At 47.4% G+C, this 17,473-nt stretch overlaps 1 protein-coding gene and 1 long non-coding RNA gene across 2 annotated transcripts in view; one reads left to right on the top strand and one right to left on the bottom strand.

Annotated features, from left to right (window-relative positions):
* The first annotated feature begins 3,095 nt into the window (after nt 1–3,095).
* On the top strand, nt 3,096–6,216 carry Scgb1a1 (secretoglobin family 1A member 1). The gene is made up of 3 exons (XM_048458401.3): nt 3,096–3,256; nt 5,258–5,445; nt 6,053–6,216. Exons 1-3 carry the CDS (start codon nt 3,199–3,201, stop codon nt 6,098–6,100), a joined length of 294 nt encoding a protein of 97 aa, XP_048314358.1. The 5' UTR covers nt 3,096–3,198; the 3' UTR covers nt 6,101–6,216.
* A 7,207-nt stretch (nt 6,217–13,423) lies between these two features.
* Nucleotides 13,424–17,473, bottom strand: part of LOC146893566 (uncharacterized) — a 53,941-nt gene continuing 49,891 nt past the window's right edge. The window contains exon 3 of the long non-coding RNA XR_015003201.2: nt 13,424–13,454. This is a non-coding gene — a long non-coding RNA (uncharacterized LOC146893566). The remainder of the gene's footprint in view (nt 13,455–17,473) is intronic.

Genomic DNA, 17,473 nt, shown 5'->3' on the forward strand with positions numbered 1-17,473 from the left:
ATGAAGTATCCAGGCCCATCCGTCCCCTCAGGCTGTGGATGAGGCTCCTCTTGACCTTTTCTGAACTCAGGCACAAAGCATATCACTGCGGAAGACTCCTAGCTCAGATCTCAAAGTTCTCCATCGACCTAGTGACCAAGACTCTCCAAAGCCAGTCACAGCCAATGCAGGAAGTAAGGAAAGTAAAGGGACCAGTAGGATATATACCAATCCAATACTGCCTTCACGGTGCCAGTAACCAAATGGCCTCTCTTTCCCAAGGAGTTTGTCTTTGCATGGTATACCTGCCCCCAGTGCAGCCAGAGATGGCAGCCACCCTATACCCCGTCCTGTGCTAAGCAGGCTTCGGACTCTAGCCTGAAGATCAAGGGGGGGGGGGTGTCTTAGGGATGGTTCTGGAATTTAAGAAGCTTAACTCTCAGAACCTTGAATGACACACCCCTGCAGAGGTTCAGAGAAGGAGTTTCACAGATCCCAGGGCAAGAAAAAAGGCCCACTCCTACCAAGCAGGGCTCTCCCCAGGGCCAGGATGAAAGAACTTATCTGGTACTCTTGATGGTAGCAATCTAGGGACCATAGCCTCAACGTCAACCTCCAGCCTGTGCCCCCTGAGTCTGAACAAAGCCATCGCTCAGGAACAACACTGCCCTTCCGTGACCTGAGCCAGAGACCCAGTCAGGAAGGAAGGGTGAAATGGGGGAAGAAGCCCCTATAAGTGAACTTGGAAGAAGGGAGCTGGAGAAGGGGACACATGGAGACAAGCAGCAGGAACTAACGCAGCATCCAGACCAGCTTGAAGATCCTGCAAACTACGGTCTTTCATGAGTGTGTGTGTGAGTGTGTGTGTGTGTGTGTGAGTGTGTGTGTATGTGTGAGTGTGTGAGTGTGTGTGAGAGTGTGTGTATGTGTGTGTGTGTGAGTGTGTGTGTATGTGTGAGTGTGTGAGTGTGTGAGTGTGTGTGTGAGTGTGTGTATGTGTGAGTGTGTGTGTGAGTGTGTGAGTGTGTGTGTATGTGTGAGAGTGTGTGTGTGTGTGTGTGTGTGTGTGTGTGTGTGTGTTGTGGAGGCCAGAGGCGGCATCAGGTGTCCTCCTGTCGTTCCCCATCTCGTTTTCCAGACTGAGCCTCTCACTGACTCCGAATCTGGCCCATTTGGCTCGATGAACTTGTCAGCAAGCTTCTAGGCTCCCCTTGTCTCCATCTCCCCAGAGCTGGGATTTCAGACACACCCAGCTTTTTGTGTGGATGCTTGACAGCCAACTTAGTTCCTCATGCACGCACAGTAGACAGTGTACCCACTGAGCCGTCTCCCCAGCTCGATACACTCATTTTAAAGACACCTTGATGACACCTAAATCATTCTGCGCACAGTCACTGGGCTGTGCCACTAAGTAGCCGTGCCACAGGTCCAGAAAGGCTTCACTGTTTAACAGCTGGTTTGGGATTTGGAGGTGGGAAAATACGTAGAGACAACCTCACTCTAGGACTCAAAGACAGAAACAGAAATGCTCTTTACAAAGCTCTTCTGTGGAGGAACAGCTTAAGAACTCTATCTACAGTGATAGCTACATCAGTCTCTGTGCTAGGGTCAGACCAGAGACACAGAAGTGAGCCAAGCCTACAGTTAGAACTGAACTAATGGACAGGACAGCTCAAGAACAACGGAAAAGTACATCCTAATGACCCAGGGCCATTGAGAAAGTGGCAAACCAAATGCTCACAACTTTAAATCCCCTTCCTGTTGTATCATTAGAAGAAGCAAGCAGCCCTGGGGAGGGTGGGATCTTAAGCAAGACAGTGCCCTGTAGCAGGGGCAGACGCCATAGTTAACTAGAAGCTGAAGGCTCTTGGCTGACCACACTCCTTACAGCCACTATACAGGAAGCTCATGAGGGGGTCTTTAAATGCCTCCCCAGGTCTTCCCCAATTCCCGGGCCTACTACAACATTGTAGGTACTGGGCATCTATTGACTAAGTGGATGGATGAACATTTGAGACAGTCTGAAGTCTGAAAGGATTTGTGGAAATGAAGAATGGCCAGGGAGTGCAAACTGGGAAGCAAAGAGACTGGAAAGGTCTGGATTTCAACCCAGCTAGGTTATATGCTGAGACACAAGGACATAGAGAAGTAAAAGAGTAAACACTGAGCGTGGCCTTGGGAAGCCAGCAGGCTAAGGTGAAAGCCTGGGAACTACAAACACTTAAGAACTGTCAACATCAAGAAAGAATGGCCAAGGAAGGAAAACAGGAAAGTGCAGAGTGTGGGAGGGCCTGGAAGAGAATGGAACAAGAGGGAGGAGGCTATAGGGCAAAGGCCAGGAAGAGGCCAAGTCGGATAAAGACTACAGGTACCCTTCAACTGGCCATCAGAAGGACAGGACTCAAGGGCTGCTCTGGGTAGGAACAGACCAAGCCCAATCTGGGGCCTGGGTCTCTGATGTATACTGTGGAGAAGTCTCCATTTGTTTACGTCTGCTGTGTGCAAGGTCTAACCTGACCAATGATGCCCAAGAATCATGACCTTTGCAGCTTGAAGTCTCGCCACTTTCCTTGGAGGGAGGCTGTAGGAGGATCCCAGTGACATTTTAGAGCCCTAGGTCTGTGTCCTTCCCTGTGATTGATGAAGGGCTTCCAGCCTCTGGTTCACCAAGGATGGCAAGTCCTCCAGTTGCTTGCTGGAGCCCAGGGTGCCCAGTGCTTGACTTCAAAAAGAGGACACAGATGCCAGGCAGTGGTGGCACACGCCTTTAATCCCAGCACTCGGGAGGCGGAAGCAGGTGGATCTCTGTGAGTTCGAGGCCAGCTAGTTCCAGGACAGGCTCCAAAGCTACAGACAAACCCTGTGTAGAAAAACCAAAAAAAAAAAAAAAAAAAAAAAAAAAGATACAGGTGTTCAGATTCCCATGACCTCTGACTTGAGTTCCCCACACTGCCTGCAAATCCCACAAGTGGCCTGTTATGTGAGTTCAGTTTCAATGGGAACAGAAACTGGATTTAAGAAAAGAAATTATTTACTTATTCCACAGAGAAGATAACAAAGTAAATAATGCAATATCCTAAGTGGTACCCAGTCCCTGCCCCCGGCCTCTTATGTGCTTCCTGGATCATATAAAAAGCCACCTGATGCCCCCACACACTCACTCACACTGCGACACCTAACCCCACATCCAGAGACCGCCAGAGCCTCCTGGACTCCACCATGAAGATCGCCATCCTCACAATCGCCGTTGCCATGCTGTCTGTCTGCAGTAGCTCGGGTAAGTGCCAAGGCTCCCTTTCCGAAGGTCAGAAGGAAGTGGCCAGTCCCTCTGTGGCTGCCTGGAGGTCCTGAACATGGTGACTCTCAGAAAGCTTGAGTCCGATGGCCAACAGTCTTTATGATCTTGGGGAAAGCGTTGAGCTGTTAGAAAGCCTAGAATCACACCTTCCAGATACTGAACCTCTGCACTCCAGGGGCCAGGGAAACCTGGATGGGAGACGGGGAGTGCCCATCTAGACCAGCATGTCTGCCCCAAAGTGGAGTAGGGATAAGGAGCCCTTCGAAGCCCAGACTAGGACTGGCCCAAGATGCCAAGAGCGCCAGGTTAGGGATGTCCCCACCCAGCTCTGGCAGTCAGTCTGGAAGGGGAAGTGCAGAGACTTTTGCCCTCAAACCCAAGGCAAAGTCCCTTGTCCCGGGAGGAAAGGAATATTCCAGAAAGAGATCTTCCCTTTGGGAAGCTGCCAATCCTGGGTGGAGTTTTTCTAAACATTCTGTCCTCTGGAAAAGGGATTAGAGGTCTCTGGATAGCTATTGCTATCACTATGAAGAATGGAAGAGAAATGAGAGAGGGAGGAGGGAAGAGAAGGAAGGATGAAGGGAGCAAGGGAGAATGGGCCAATCTCTCTCCCTCCAGGCATTTTGTGCTTCGGGAATGGGGTTGGGAAAATTTCTCCCTCCATCAGCTGCTCCAACTGCCCTCTGATAAGTTTGTATTATTTCTCTAAAACCAAACCCCAATTACTGTACTTGGAAAGGTTCATAATGCCTGTGGATACAGGTTTTGTGACTATGGGAATTTAGACCCCAAATCAAGGGGAAGTAGGAACGGTTGTTTTAACCTAACACTTTTATTTGTTTTCAGGGGAAATGACATCACTTTGGATTAAAATGTTTATTAATTAGGTAAACAGTGCTGTGCGTACAGGTGGGCGGCTAAACTGGCAGGATATTCATTTGCATATCCACGTGTTCACATGTTAGAACTCCGACCGGAAAACCAGCTAATGCTCTGTGCAATGTGCTAGTCACTGTCCTCAGCCATTTTACACACTATCCCTTTCACTTTCGTAACAGCCCAGTGAAGTGGAAATACTGCTCCCATTTTACAGATCAAAACACTGAGCCACTGGAAGAAACACCCTGCCTGGTGTTTTGTGGAGAGAGTTTAAGTTGTAGTGAGAATTGTTTTGGTTTTGAGACAGGGCCTTCTTTTGGTCTGAATCCACAGTCATCCTGCCTAAGCCTCCCCAGTGTCATGGGTTAAGTGACAAATGTGAGCTGCCATACCCAGCTGGAATAGGAGTCGGGTCCTGAGTCAGAGCAGTGAGGCCAAATTTGCCCACAATGCAGAGAATTCCGGGGCAGGAAACTTGAACTAGGTCAGAAGACAGAGGGAAGCAGGGTAGGAAATCGTGTTCCCAGGAGTGGGCACCGAAGCAGACAGCACAATCCACACAGCACTGCTGTTGCGGGGAACATGGTGAGGTGAGAGGCTTGTCGGCAAGCTGACTGTGCCATCAGACTAGAATGCCATCAGACTAGACTGTATGCGTACATTCATCTTCCAGGCCAGGTCTGGGGACAATGCGAGGCTGGCATAAGGACTGTGTCGCATGCCCTTGGTAACATGTGGCACAGACCACCACTAGCCATGGGCGAGGAGCGTTTTGGTAGAAAGCAAGGCTCCCAGAGGCCTCCTCCCAGTCCCCATGCCACAGCAAACAGCCAGACAGGCAGCTTCTGTTACCCACTCTGTCTAGAATGATGACAGAAACAATGGCCAACCCAAGCCAGGAATCCAAAGCCAAAAGCTGGCTGTAACCTAGAAAGTGCTCACACGGTGCCAGGTTTCCACACTTGGAGTCTCACCAGCTCTGACATCTCCTCCATCACCCAAAGGCTGCTGTCTCTTGTTGCCCTGACTGGTCCAGCGGGGCGCTGGCCAGCCTTTGGAGAAGAAGCTGAATCCATGTACTTCCTTTTGCCTGTACTCCAGCTTCTTCAGATGTCTGCCCAGGATTTCTTCAAGTCCTTGAGATGCTCTTCACAGACTCAAAGTCCAATTATAAGGCAGCCCTGGAGTTTTACAGCCCTGGCTCAGAACTGCAAGACGCAGGGATGCAGCTGAAGAAACTGGTGGACACCCTCCCCGAGGAGACCAGAAAGAACATCCTGAAGCTCTCGGTAGGCACCATCTGCCACTCACACTGCTTCTAAGTGCTCCCCAACTACAGTATCATACCATTTAGGGGGTTACAAGGCTAATGGATTTCCCTGTGGTGTTCCTTGCTTTCTTCTTGCTGTGTGTATGTGCGCTTGTTGTTCTTGTTGTTGTTTGGGGGGAAGGTCTCTCAGAGGTAGCCTCACTGTCCTCAAACTCCTGGGGTCAATTGTTGTTCTTACCTCAGCCTCCTGAGTAGCTCAAACTATGAACTTGTTCCAGCACACTCAGTTCGCTGACTTTTTCCCCAAGAATTGTATTTATTTAATATGAATGTGTAGGTATGGGTGGCACGTGTGAAGGTCATAGGACAAGCTTTATGGAATTGGTCCTCTCCTTCCATCATGTGGGTCCTGTGGATCACACTCAGGTGGCCGAGTTTGATGGCAGGAGCATTTACAGCTAAGCCACTTTGCCTGCTCCTTTAAGGCCTTTCAGAAGCCATCCAAGGCCTCTACCCCGAGTCCCTTGCAGAACTTACTGTAGCTTTTGTCTCTGTTAAATCTGTATATGCCATCTACTTCTGGGGTTCACTCACCATTATGTGGGGGTTTTGTTTCTTTATTCTAGGAGAAAATCCTAACAAGCCCTCTGTGTAATCAAGGCCTAAACTTCTAAAGCTCAGAGGACTTCAAAGATATTCCCCTGCTAAGAGCCCCCATTGTTGCCCTGTGCCCCCTGACCACCCCACACCTCTCTTGTCCTCCTCTCCGCAATAAACTGCAAGCATCTCATTGGGCCTGTGTGCACTGGTCTTTTCATCCACCTGCTGGAGCCAGAGGTTGGTGCCAGAATGAGTGTCACGAACCAGAACTAAGGGAGGGCAACTGAGTCCTGCCCTGGGACCACACAAGAAATTCCAGAAGGCCTCTTTCCTCTAGGCAGCCGCTGTTTACCATCAGTAGAGTGCAAAGCCCTCTAGCTAGGTCCCACCATCTGTCCAACTTATCCCACAGATCTGGGATACGCCCCTCCCTCCCCAAGTCTGGTCCCAGATGTTACTGGATTTCATCTCCATCCTCTGGGCTACCCTGTTCCAGCCAGGAGCCTAGTGGGTAGCCCTTAGCCCTTCCTTGTCCAATCAACCGAGGAGACCTGTGGAATCATTCACTCCCTCCATATCCACAGACCACACCATCATCCCAGGCTGCTACAAACCCAAAGGCCCCTTTACAGGTTCCCAGCCAACTTACTGCTAAGCAGTTCAGTGACCACACACCTACCACAGGAAGTTTAATCACGTGTAAAGTCTCAGAAGTGCCCACGCACACTCCATCCTTCAAAGCATACAGCACACTGACCATAAATACTCAAGTTCAACACAAGGCCCATACCAGCCCTTGTCTCCCTCTGCTAATGCACCCCACCCCACCCCTATGCCCTTAGTTTCTAAAGCCAAGCCCCAATTCAGGACCTTTGTACAGGCCACACAATATCAGCTGCCCAAAACGCTATTGTTGTGTGATTTAGAATTTGTCCTAATATCAGTGAGCCCCCACTGGAGCCGGGCTACACCATCCGAAGAAGTTAACGAGTATGCAGAAGGCCTGTAGAAATAGGAAGGGCCGATGCAGAGGGCACCTGAACAAGGAGGCTGTGGGAGGGAATGCCAGCCAAGCAGCCCAGCCCGCCCTGGAAGCTACGCTGCGTGGGCGAGCACGGGCCACGCCTGCTTCGTGCGTCATGACCACGAGGGGGCAGTGTAGTCCACGCTGTCCCCCTGCTCCCAACGTTTTTCTGGAACTCCTACCAGGCCCCAGTGCCTTGGCTTTTGGGTGGAGCAGAAGATGAGACCTTCGTTCTCTAGCATTGATCTTGAATCATTCCGTCTGACTTCTAAACTTTGATTTGGGAGAGGTTTTTTTTTTTTTTTTTTTTTTTATAAAAATCAGAATTCTGAGGAAAAAACCCCGGGGAAAGCACGTAAACGGTGTGGCACAGTTGAACCCCGCCAGTGACTGGTCAGTAATTAATTTGGAATTAGCAGTAATTCCACTCCCAGAAGACCTTAAAGGCCGTCCTGACGGAGCTAGACTCTGAGATGGCTCCAAAGACAGAGAGGACCAAGAATCGGAACTAACCTACCTCCACCTGCCTGGTTTTAAAGTTCCACAGCACAAACTGCAACCTTACAACCTTCATCGCTTGCTTACGTTTGGCTTTAACGGTATCTCTTTCATTTCTCACACAACCCAGAGCTCAGGCCCGTCTCCTGTCCTGCTGCTGGTAGAACCTCCCACACAGGAATCTAGAGGGGCAGTAAATTAGAGACAGCGATGAGAAAAGTCCACCGTAAACACCTATGTGTGTACACATAAAACCACCACACCTGCTTGTTCATTGCCTGCCATGGAGGAGGGCCGGGGTTGTAAAAATTCCAGGTCAGGTCAGGGGGGATTGGTGATTCCAAAAGAGATTATTTGTAACAAGTAGGGACCTGGTGGGGACCTGCCCCGCTCCCTCACTCGCAAGGCCCCAGATTCTCAGGCATCCAGGTCATTCTGTCTAAGATGCATACCTTCGCCTCCATCCACCTAGGTGGGTATTATTCAAATGGATAAGCTCCAAGGTCATAAAAAGTTCTGAATTATAACTACCTAGTCACTGCCAGGGAAATATTTACCTCGCACAAACACAATGCAGTTGACTGGGGATAAAGGAAGTGGAAGTATATTGCAGTGGGTTTCTGCCTTAAGAGGACTTTGGTGATGCATAAGAATGTGTAAAATTAACCCAGAGAAATGTACAGTACCTTAGGTTCTTCAAACGCAGAATGCAGGGTAGAGAAGGTGGCTCATCTGAGAAAGTGCAAACTCAAGGACCCAAGTGCCAACCCCGACACCAGCACCCATGTAAATAGCTATGCATGCAGCAAACCCCACACCCCAGTGAGAAAGCCTGTCTCAAGGGGAAAGAAAAGGACATCTGGGATTGACTTTCGACAAATACACGCACGCACACACACACACACACACACACACACACGCACACGCGCGCGCGCACGCACGCACACACATACACACGCGGCAGAATGCAAGAATGAACTCACTATACCCACAGAAAGAGTGGATTATCTGCACAGTGCATATGAAATCAGAGGAAAGTAGGAACTGCCACTGGTTTTTATTATTTGTTTGTTTGTTTTCTTCTCCCCTAGCGTGGGCTAAGCAAATATCTTGATTCATAAGCTACAGCTGGAAGGTTGAGGTCTTGCCTAGGCAGGTTTGGTTTGATGCTGCTGATGGTGTTAAGTAGCCTCAAACTAAGAATGGTTCTTACATTTCAAGAATAAAGAAAGGCTGGGTATAGTGATGCTTTCCTTTAACCCCAGCAGTCTGAGGCAGAGAGAGTATAAGTTCTAGGCCAGCCTAGTCTAAATAGTGAGCTTCGGGACAGATAGAGCTACAGAATGAGATCATTTCAGAAGGGAAAAAAAGGCAGGGGGAGTAAGAGAAAATCCACACTTCTATTAAATTTATATATATTTCTAAAATCAGTCATCTTCACTATGGATATACTAAATTAAAACACAATAGGAACTGGGCAGTGGTGGTGCGTGCCTTTAATCCTAGCACTTGGGAGACAGAGGCAGGCAGATCTCTATGAGTTTGAGGCCTGCCTGGTCTTCAGGGCTAGTGCCAGAACAGGCTCCAAAGCTACACAGAGAAACACTGTCTCAAAAAACTATCATCCCCCCCCCAAAAAAAAAACCCCACAAGAGGGCCTGGCAGTGATGTACATATTTAATCCCAGTACTCGCACTCAGGAGGCAGAGGTGAGTGGATCTCTGTAAATTCAAGGCCAGCCTGATCTACAGAGCAAGTTCCAGGAGAGCCAGGCCAATACAGAGAAACCCTGTCTCAAAAAAAAATCAAAAAAACCAAACAAACAAAAACCAAAAACCACAGAAGGATGGTGTGCAAATATGCCCTTCCTGCATTTGAGAAGTATTAAGCACAAACTACAAAAACAAAAGTTTAAATGTTTCTATATATATATATATATATATATATATATATATATGTATATATATATATATATATAAGCGGGGTCTACTGGTGCACATTCTGAGGCAAAAGCAGACAGATCACCATAAGTTCAAGATCAGCCTTATCTAGAAAAATAAATAAATAGCCAAGCATAGTGGATCACATAAGGCAGAGGTAAGCAGACCTCTGTGAATTCAAGGCGTTTGGTCTATGTAGCAAGTTCTAGGCCAGACTAGAACTATACAGTGAGACAAGAAAGAAAGAAAGAAAGAAAGAAAGAAAGAAAGAAAGAAAGAAAGGAGGGAGGGAGGGAGGGAGGGAGGGAGGGAGGGAGGGAGGGAGGGAGGGAGGGAGGGAGGGAGGGAGGGAGGGAGGGACAGGGAGGGACAGGGAGGAAGGAAGGGAGCGAGGGAGGGAAAGGAAAAAAAGAAATTTTTGCACTCTATTAATTTTAACATTCATAAGTTGAGGACCTCAGGGAAGAGAAAGCCCACGTTTCTTGGTGGCTTTGTAATGAAAACTGTGAATCTGGGTGAGGAAGAAAATTTGAAAACTATGCTACCCCCATCATCTGCAACCGCAGGAATTTTAGCCCAGAAGGGACCACCATTGCAGACTCACAAGATCCATCGGTTATCAGGAAAGCTGCTGTCTGACACATGAGACAGTCAGGGTGAGCCTGGCAGAAGAAATCTGCAAGTGACTCACAAGGCAGGAAGAGGAAAGCAGAAGCAGCCCTACCAACCTTATCAAGATGAAGGGGCTAAAATGCCGCCCAGCTTGCAGCTGACACCAGGCATGCTGTTTGCAAATACCAAGGCAGCTGTGGGTAGTAATTCACCACTACGTGATCAGTTGCTCCAAAGGACTTCAAATAGATTATAAAAGAAGCCTTGATTGATGATGATAGGGCCAGGCAAACAATGCACTCTGAAAGCTGTAATTAGGGGACAGTCCTCCCGAGCACTTACTGAATATATCAACAGGCATATGAGAATGGGAGGTGAGTCATCAGTAACTAGCCACTCAGCTTACTTCCATGAACTAAAATTATAAAATTATGGTATATGCAAAAAAAACTGAAAATAGATTCAGCTAAGGAAGCATGATTGCCAGCTTCAGAATTGATAAACTGGAGCTAGAAACATGGGTTTGCTTCCCTGGCCAGTAACCAGGTGCCCCGTCCAGCATGCAAGCCTTGTCAAGACCTTTACAAAGTACCTGAAGCTTTGTGCCCGTAGCTCTCAACCACCCTGTAGACTAAAGGCATCTCAGTGCAGCACTGTGGGTTCCTCCTCTCACAGAAGTATGTCCTCTGTCATCTAGGACAGGGTAGAAATGTTGTCGGGGTGAGGAGTAGATCTCAGGAGGAGAAAGGACTGTGGGGTGCCGGGATCTCCTGGCCCTCTGACCTGAAGTGTCCGTTTCAGTCTGAGTCCATTTCAACTCCTGGAATTGAATGCCTTTCTCTGCTCCACTGCCTGCACTAGGCCTTCAGCATTATTGTAAGACCTATGAATTTGTTTCCTATGATTGTCTTAAAGGTGCACACCGAGCTTAGGAGGTCAAATGTCCAAAATGGATCTCACTGGGCTAAAGGTACAAACGATCAGACTTGGTGGCTCACACCTATAACCTCAACGCTTAGGAGGCTGAGGCAAAAGGATTGCTATGACTTCGAGGCCTGCCTCAGAAAGGCAAAAACAGCAGGAACTAAATAGATGGCTCAGTGGGTAAAGTGTTTGCTGCACCAGCTTGGGGACTCAAGTTCAAATCCTTAGCACCCACATAAGAAAAAAAAATCAAAATAAAACAGCCAGGTGTGGCGACAGGTCTGTGGTCCTGATGCTGAGAGATGTATTAAGAGGATCCTTAGACTCCTGCCCCGCTCCCGGTCTCCTGTGGGAGGAAGCACAAACTCAGGAACAGCCCTGTTTCCTGCTGCCCACCATGCCTTTGGTTTGTCCCCCTCCCTCACCCCCCAATTAGGCTGGGCAATGAAACTTATATATTAATATCTGAATCCAGAAACAAAATTCATGCTGTTCACACCTCATCCCTTTGCATAAACAGTTCCCAGAATTCCCAGGTGAACCAGTTTTCATCCTTCACGGCCCACACAATGTTCAAGACACGCCTGTGACTCATGGCTCACCCAAAATTTTCATTCCACCAGGCATCCTAAATTTTAATTTGCTAAATCTGACCAATTTAAGATTCCTTCACATCTCAGCATTTCTGGAACTCGGATGCAGTGGAGGGGGGGGTGTAAAGCTCTCTCCTAGCAGGCACAAAGCCCAGGTACACCCTGTGGTTCCAACACTTGCAAGGTGGAGGCAGGAGAATCAGAAGCCCAAACTTTGCTTCCCTGGCCAGTTTATGTAGTAAACACCAGCCTGAGAAATATGAGACTCTATCTTGAAATTTAAAAAAATACAAAAGAACACAAAAGGAAAGCAAAGCCCTCACACATGAGCCTGTATCACAAGGCTTGTGAGTCTCTAATGCAGTGGTTCTCAACCTTCCTAACGCTGCGACCCTTTAACACAGTTTCTCAGGTGTGGTGATCCCCAACCATAAAATAATTTTGTTGCTACTTCATCACTGTAATTTTGCCACTGTTATGAATCATAATGTAAATAACTGATATACAGGATATCTGATATGTGACCCCCCAAATGGGTCGAGAGCCACGGGTTGAGAACCACTGCTCTAATGGAAAAACTGCTATGCACGTGACAACTGAGATAGCCAATTCCATTACAGGGCCCAAGACTCTTTTTATTCCATCTCTCTGTTTCTAGACAGGACCACATCAAGAACCAGCTGTCTCAGAAAGAATACTGGACCCTTCCTTCCAAAGATGACCCAACACACAAAACATTATACTTAGCATTGATACATGGCACAGGCAGTGGTTATATGCAAAATTACAAAGAGCTTGAAATTCAACAAGCCCTGTAGTCCCACATCCTTGTTCCTAATGAAGATGAAATCAGATCACAAAGCTTCTTCCTAAACTACAAGTCATTCTCAAACATATCGTTTCATGGCTGATAAATTTGAAATCCTGATTATTTTGTACTTTATGGATAAATGTTAAATATTAACCAGATAATCCAAAAAAGGTCTTTGAATGTCTGCCACTAGAGAACAAGAATTTCAGACTGTCCCACAGTGATGGGACACTTTGGAAAGTCCTGGATCGAGAACAACGTAATGATTGATTCGCTAAAGTTCTGTTTCTACTTCTTCAGATTAACCAAGGGAAAGAGAAAGGGGTGGAGAAAGAGAAAGGGGGAGAGAAGAAAGAGGAGGCAAGAAGAGAGAAGGATGTGGAGATTCTGCCTGGTTCCTCAGTCATGTGGGCAGGCTGTCATGTGCTGACTCTGAAAACTGAAGAAAAATGTGACAAGATGTGACAAGAAAGATGCCTGCCAAGGGTCAACCCTCCCTGGAATTTGAACAAGCCAGGGAAGAAAACAGAACATCCCGCACTGAGCTAGCAGGTACATACCTGTAATCCCAGTACACTCTAGGTTGAGGCAGAAGGATTGTAAATTTGAAGCCAACTTGGGTTACATTTCAAGAACAGCTCAAAATATAAACAAATAAGCAAAACCCATCAAGATGGTCACAGAACGGATGATGCTTGACAAATGTTTATTGGGTGGATAATAGTCACCTGTACCAATAGCTGCTGAAGCCCACCCTAGTTGCAAAGATAAGCCCACACCCCATCACTTGCGAGAAAAGAAAGCACACATCGATCTTCTGCCTCAGCCTCTGTTCACAAGTGGCCGTAGCTATGATTGTGCAAGCTCTGAAAAGCTACCTCAGGGAAGGTGTCCCTTTAACTTGCAGGTGTTGTTTCCTTTGGCATGGCAAGATATAATTTCCCATTTTTAGAACAATGCTCCAAAGAACAGTCACAAAAACAACCTCCAGCGGGGGCAGTTTTCTTCCTGGTCACTGCTACAGCCCTGTAAAACAACAGAGGGATTTTTTTTTTAATTCCAAACACTATTTGCATCTCTCCATACTGTTCATTCTACAAAGGCTGGAAAAGACCCCCCCCCCCCGCCCCAGCAGTCCTGTTCATTCTGCACAGGCTGGAAAAGCCCCCGCTCCTACCCTAGCAGTCCCGTTCATTCTGCACAGGCTGGAAAAGACCCCTCCCACCCCAGCAGAACCTCAAAACAAATTTGTGCCTAGTAGGAAGCTTTGGAAATTCCTATTGTTGGTTGTGATTGGGTCTGGCTGTGCCTCCTTGCATGGTTTCCATGCAGCAAAGACTTAACGGAAGCTGTGAAAAGGCCGGTATGTATTATTCTTTGGGTGCCTTGTACGAGCCCAAGATCAGAAGAGGACAATGTGTTCTAGAGAACATCCAAATAGCAGATGAAGGTGAGGAGCCAGGAAAAAGAGCAGCCACCTCTAGCCTTAGCTATTAAGAAATCACTTTCAGGGCTGAAGAGATGGCTCAGAGCCTAAGCCTGCTTCTTATTCCTCCAGAGGATCTGAACAGACCTTCTAGCATCCAAGTCAGATTATCCAACTGCCTGTAACTCTATTTCAGGAAACTCCAACACCTTCTGGCCTCTACAGGCAACCATACCCACTGGGCACTGGAGATGGGCACATGGAATGGTAGAGCTCAAGCACTCTACCATTGAGCTATCTCATCACCCCTTTTTACACAGGGTCTCACTAGCTTGCCTAGGCTATCCTCCAATTTCAATCCTTGTCTCTCAGGCCTCCTGAGTAGCTGGGGTTACAGGTACATGATACAATTCTTATTGCTTTTCATCTTCCTTTATATGACTCTAGAAATAACTAAAATTGTTACTTTAGTAAAAAGCAAGAGAAACTGTGACTTCCGTCATGATAGAGCTCATAGATAAGCGATTGCCTGGGTCACGGGACCATTAGCCTCAGTTAATGGTCCACCCAGTCCATTAGCCTCAGCTGTCATGTGGCATCAACAGCCACCCCTGCTCACTTCCAGAGGAAGGGTCCTTCCCAGGGTCTGACTCTTCTATAGTGAATCAGGAAGGGGGGATGCCATCAATCTCCTTGTGTGGTCCGCTTTCTGTGACTACAATGAACTAACCAGGATAATGTCTTTCTAACTGCCAGGCCAGTTAGAGCTACAGGAGACTGAAGTGAACAGCTCACCTTGTGATCAGAAAGCAGAGTGAAAGGGGTAGTGACTAAGGTCCCACAATCCCTATAAGGTTTTCCGTACCTAATATTGGGTTTCTCTGCTGATAAAATAAATCAGATCAGGCCAAATTAAGAAGTCCAGGTTTAATGAGCAAAGCAACTCCTGGGTGGTTTCCAGGAGGGGAAGAAGAAACCACATGTCAGGTGTAGCTATCCGGTCTTAAATACCCTGTAGGTATGGTCTTGAGCATCTCAGCGGTGAAGCTGACCCTTGGCAGGCTTTCTCAGAGGCGAGGTCTGGAATGGGAGAAGTGGGGCTGGGTGGAGCTTCCACCGAAACAATCCCCCATAAGGGCACACCCCTAATGACCTAAGTCTCTCTTACCAGGTTTCACCGCCTTCCAATGGTACCCTGGAGACCAAACCTTTATCCAATGAACCTTTTTACAGGGCGCATTAAACATGCAAACTGTAGCGCCTCTTGGTATTGTTTTGTTCTGAGGCCAGCAGCTTAAAATCTATTCACCCAAACTGTGAGCATGTTGCCAATACATCCATTCCATCCCAGCAACTCCTATTTTCTCTTCGTAAACCTTGGCCATGCATCTGTCTTCTTCCTCTTTCTTTCTTTGTTTCTTTTTTTTTTCCCCATTGTCATTTGTCTAGTCTCTGTAGAGCATTTACACACTTGCCTTTCAAACCTTTCCCCTCTGTCTCTCCTTCCCTAAACAGGGTTCCTCAATCCTGGCACCACTGATCTGTAGGACCAGATCACTCTGTGTTGGGAGCTGGAGCTATAGAACACACATTCTTCCTCATCTTCCCACTGGCAATCAGAAGGTCTAGGAGAAGAGTGAGGGGGTGGCTAGGAGGCAGAATCATCACTTTTTCAAACTTGAAGGGGCCTGAGATATGATCTAATACAACCCCCTCATTTTACAGATGAGGAAACATCCTGAGAGGGGGAGGAAGAGGATGTGTCAGGGCCAAAAATGTAGGGGAACAAGTGCCAGGCCAAACAGGAAGTCAAAATTCCAGGCCTTGCAGCAGGATTTCCAGTCCCACTGGAACACAAGGATTACTTCCCCAGGTTCTTTCTCCCTCCAAAACTTTCTCCCATTTAGAAAACCAGAGTGAGCAAGATATGACAAGCCCCCGGCACAGGAGGGCCAATGTCCATGCCTGGGATTCAGTGCCTAAGCTTCTAGTGAACAAAAATGAACGCCGATCGCATCCAGAATATCTCATGATGACTCATCCTTTGGTCACACCTCAGTGCAGTCCTGTAATCATGACTGAAAGGATGTCATACCAACTGACCACACCTGTCCCCACTGAAGACAATAAAGAACAAGAGATCTGCAGAGCATGGGAGGGGGTCTGGGGACAATGTCTGCGCTGGCCCTTTCTAGGCAAGCCCTCTACCAACTCAGTTATAGCACAGCTGGAAACATTTTTGATTAAACTAAAGGTTTTAAAAAAAATAATCAGGAAAGCTGGGCATGGCGGTGCACACCTGTAATCACAGCAGTTGGGAGACCAAAGCTGGGGAATCACAAGTTCAATGCCAGCCTGAGATGTGTACCTACATTTTATCTCAAAACTCAAATAAATAGTGAGGGATGGCAAAATGGCCCAGCAGGTAAGGTCACTTGCTACCAAGTTGAACAACCTATCTTTAACCTTCAGAACCAACATATGTGTAGAGTCCCAAGAGTTCTCCTCCAATCTCCCCATGACCACTGTGATACATAAACACTCACAGGTATATACACACACTAAACAAATGCAAAACAATAAATAAATAACACTTCAATGTAAACACCAGAAAAAAAAACATGAAACAACAGAAGAAATGGTAAGCGTATCCCACTCAAGTGACAATAATGTGAAAACCCTGCTCGCCTTCCCACACTTTTTAATTTTATTTTATATTTGAGACATAATCTCGCTCTGCAGCCTAGGATACCCTCGGAATTCACTAAACTAGCTGACATTAAACTCACGAGTGATCCTTCTGCTTCGGCCTCTCATGTGCTAGGATTACAAGCATAAGCCACCCACGCACCTAACTATTGCCACATCTTTAAAACTTTTTTGATTTAATATTGAGTCTGTATGTGTGTGAGTGGAGGGGGCAGAAGAATGTGTTGGATCCCCTGGAGCTGGAGTTAAAAGCACTTATGACCCATCTGATATGGATGCTGAGACCTGAACCCTGGGTCCTCTGGAAGAGCAGCAAGCTTTCTTAACCACAGAGCAATCTGTCCAGCTCCCTCCTCTGAATATTATCACTTAAAGATGACTGTGCCGTGTCCCACTACAGGCTGAGTCATTCACTCTTCCTTTCCGGATTACCACCCTTACACCAACTTTCCTGATAGACCCTGCAGACTGCAGGCCACACTCACCCTCTGGCTCCTCTCGTCTCTTTACACACATGAACCCACCATGATTGCAACCATTCTATTATCTGGTGATGAAAAGTGATCCCAGAAAGGCAGATAAATGTTCTAAAGTCTACAAATAAAAGGCCAAGTGTGAAGACAGCAAGGAAAGAGGAAACCCCACCCCATTCCTTCTGCACAACCCTGGGCCTTCTGCCCTCAGTTGACTCTAAAGACTGAAAATGGGAACCTCCCGTGCTCTGGTCCTTGAGCTGAACCCACAAGGTAGATGTTCTCGGTATCCACTATCGCCTACTTCCGGGCCATGGTGGCTCCTTAGCTCCTGGTCTAAGTCCTGCAGGGAGTCCCGTGACTCTGTGGTCTCCTCCAGACACCTGAGTCACCATCAGAACTCTGGTGGTTTAGGGAAAATTTAAAATAACATTTAT

The sequence above is a fragment of the Myodes glareolus genome, chromosome 7, assembly GCF_982192425.1.
Source record: "Myodes glareolus chromosome 7, mMyoGla1.1, whole genome shotgun sequence".
NCBI classification, from domain to species: Eukaryota; Metazoa; Chordata; class Mammalia; order Rodentia; family Cricetidae; genus Myodes; species Myodes glareolus.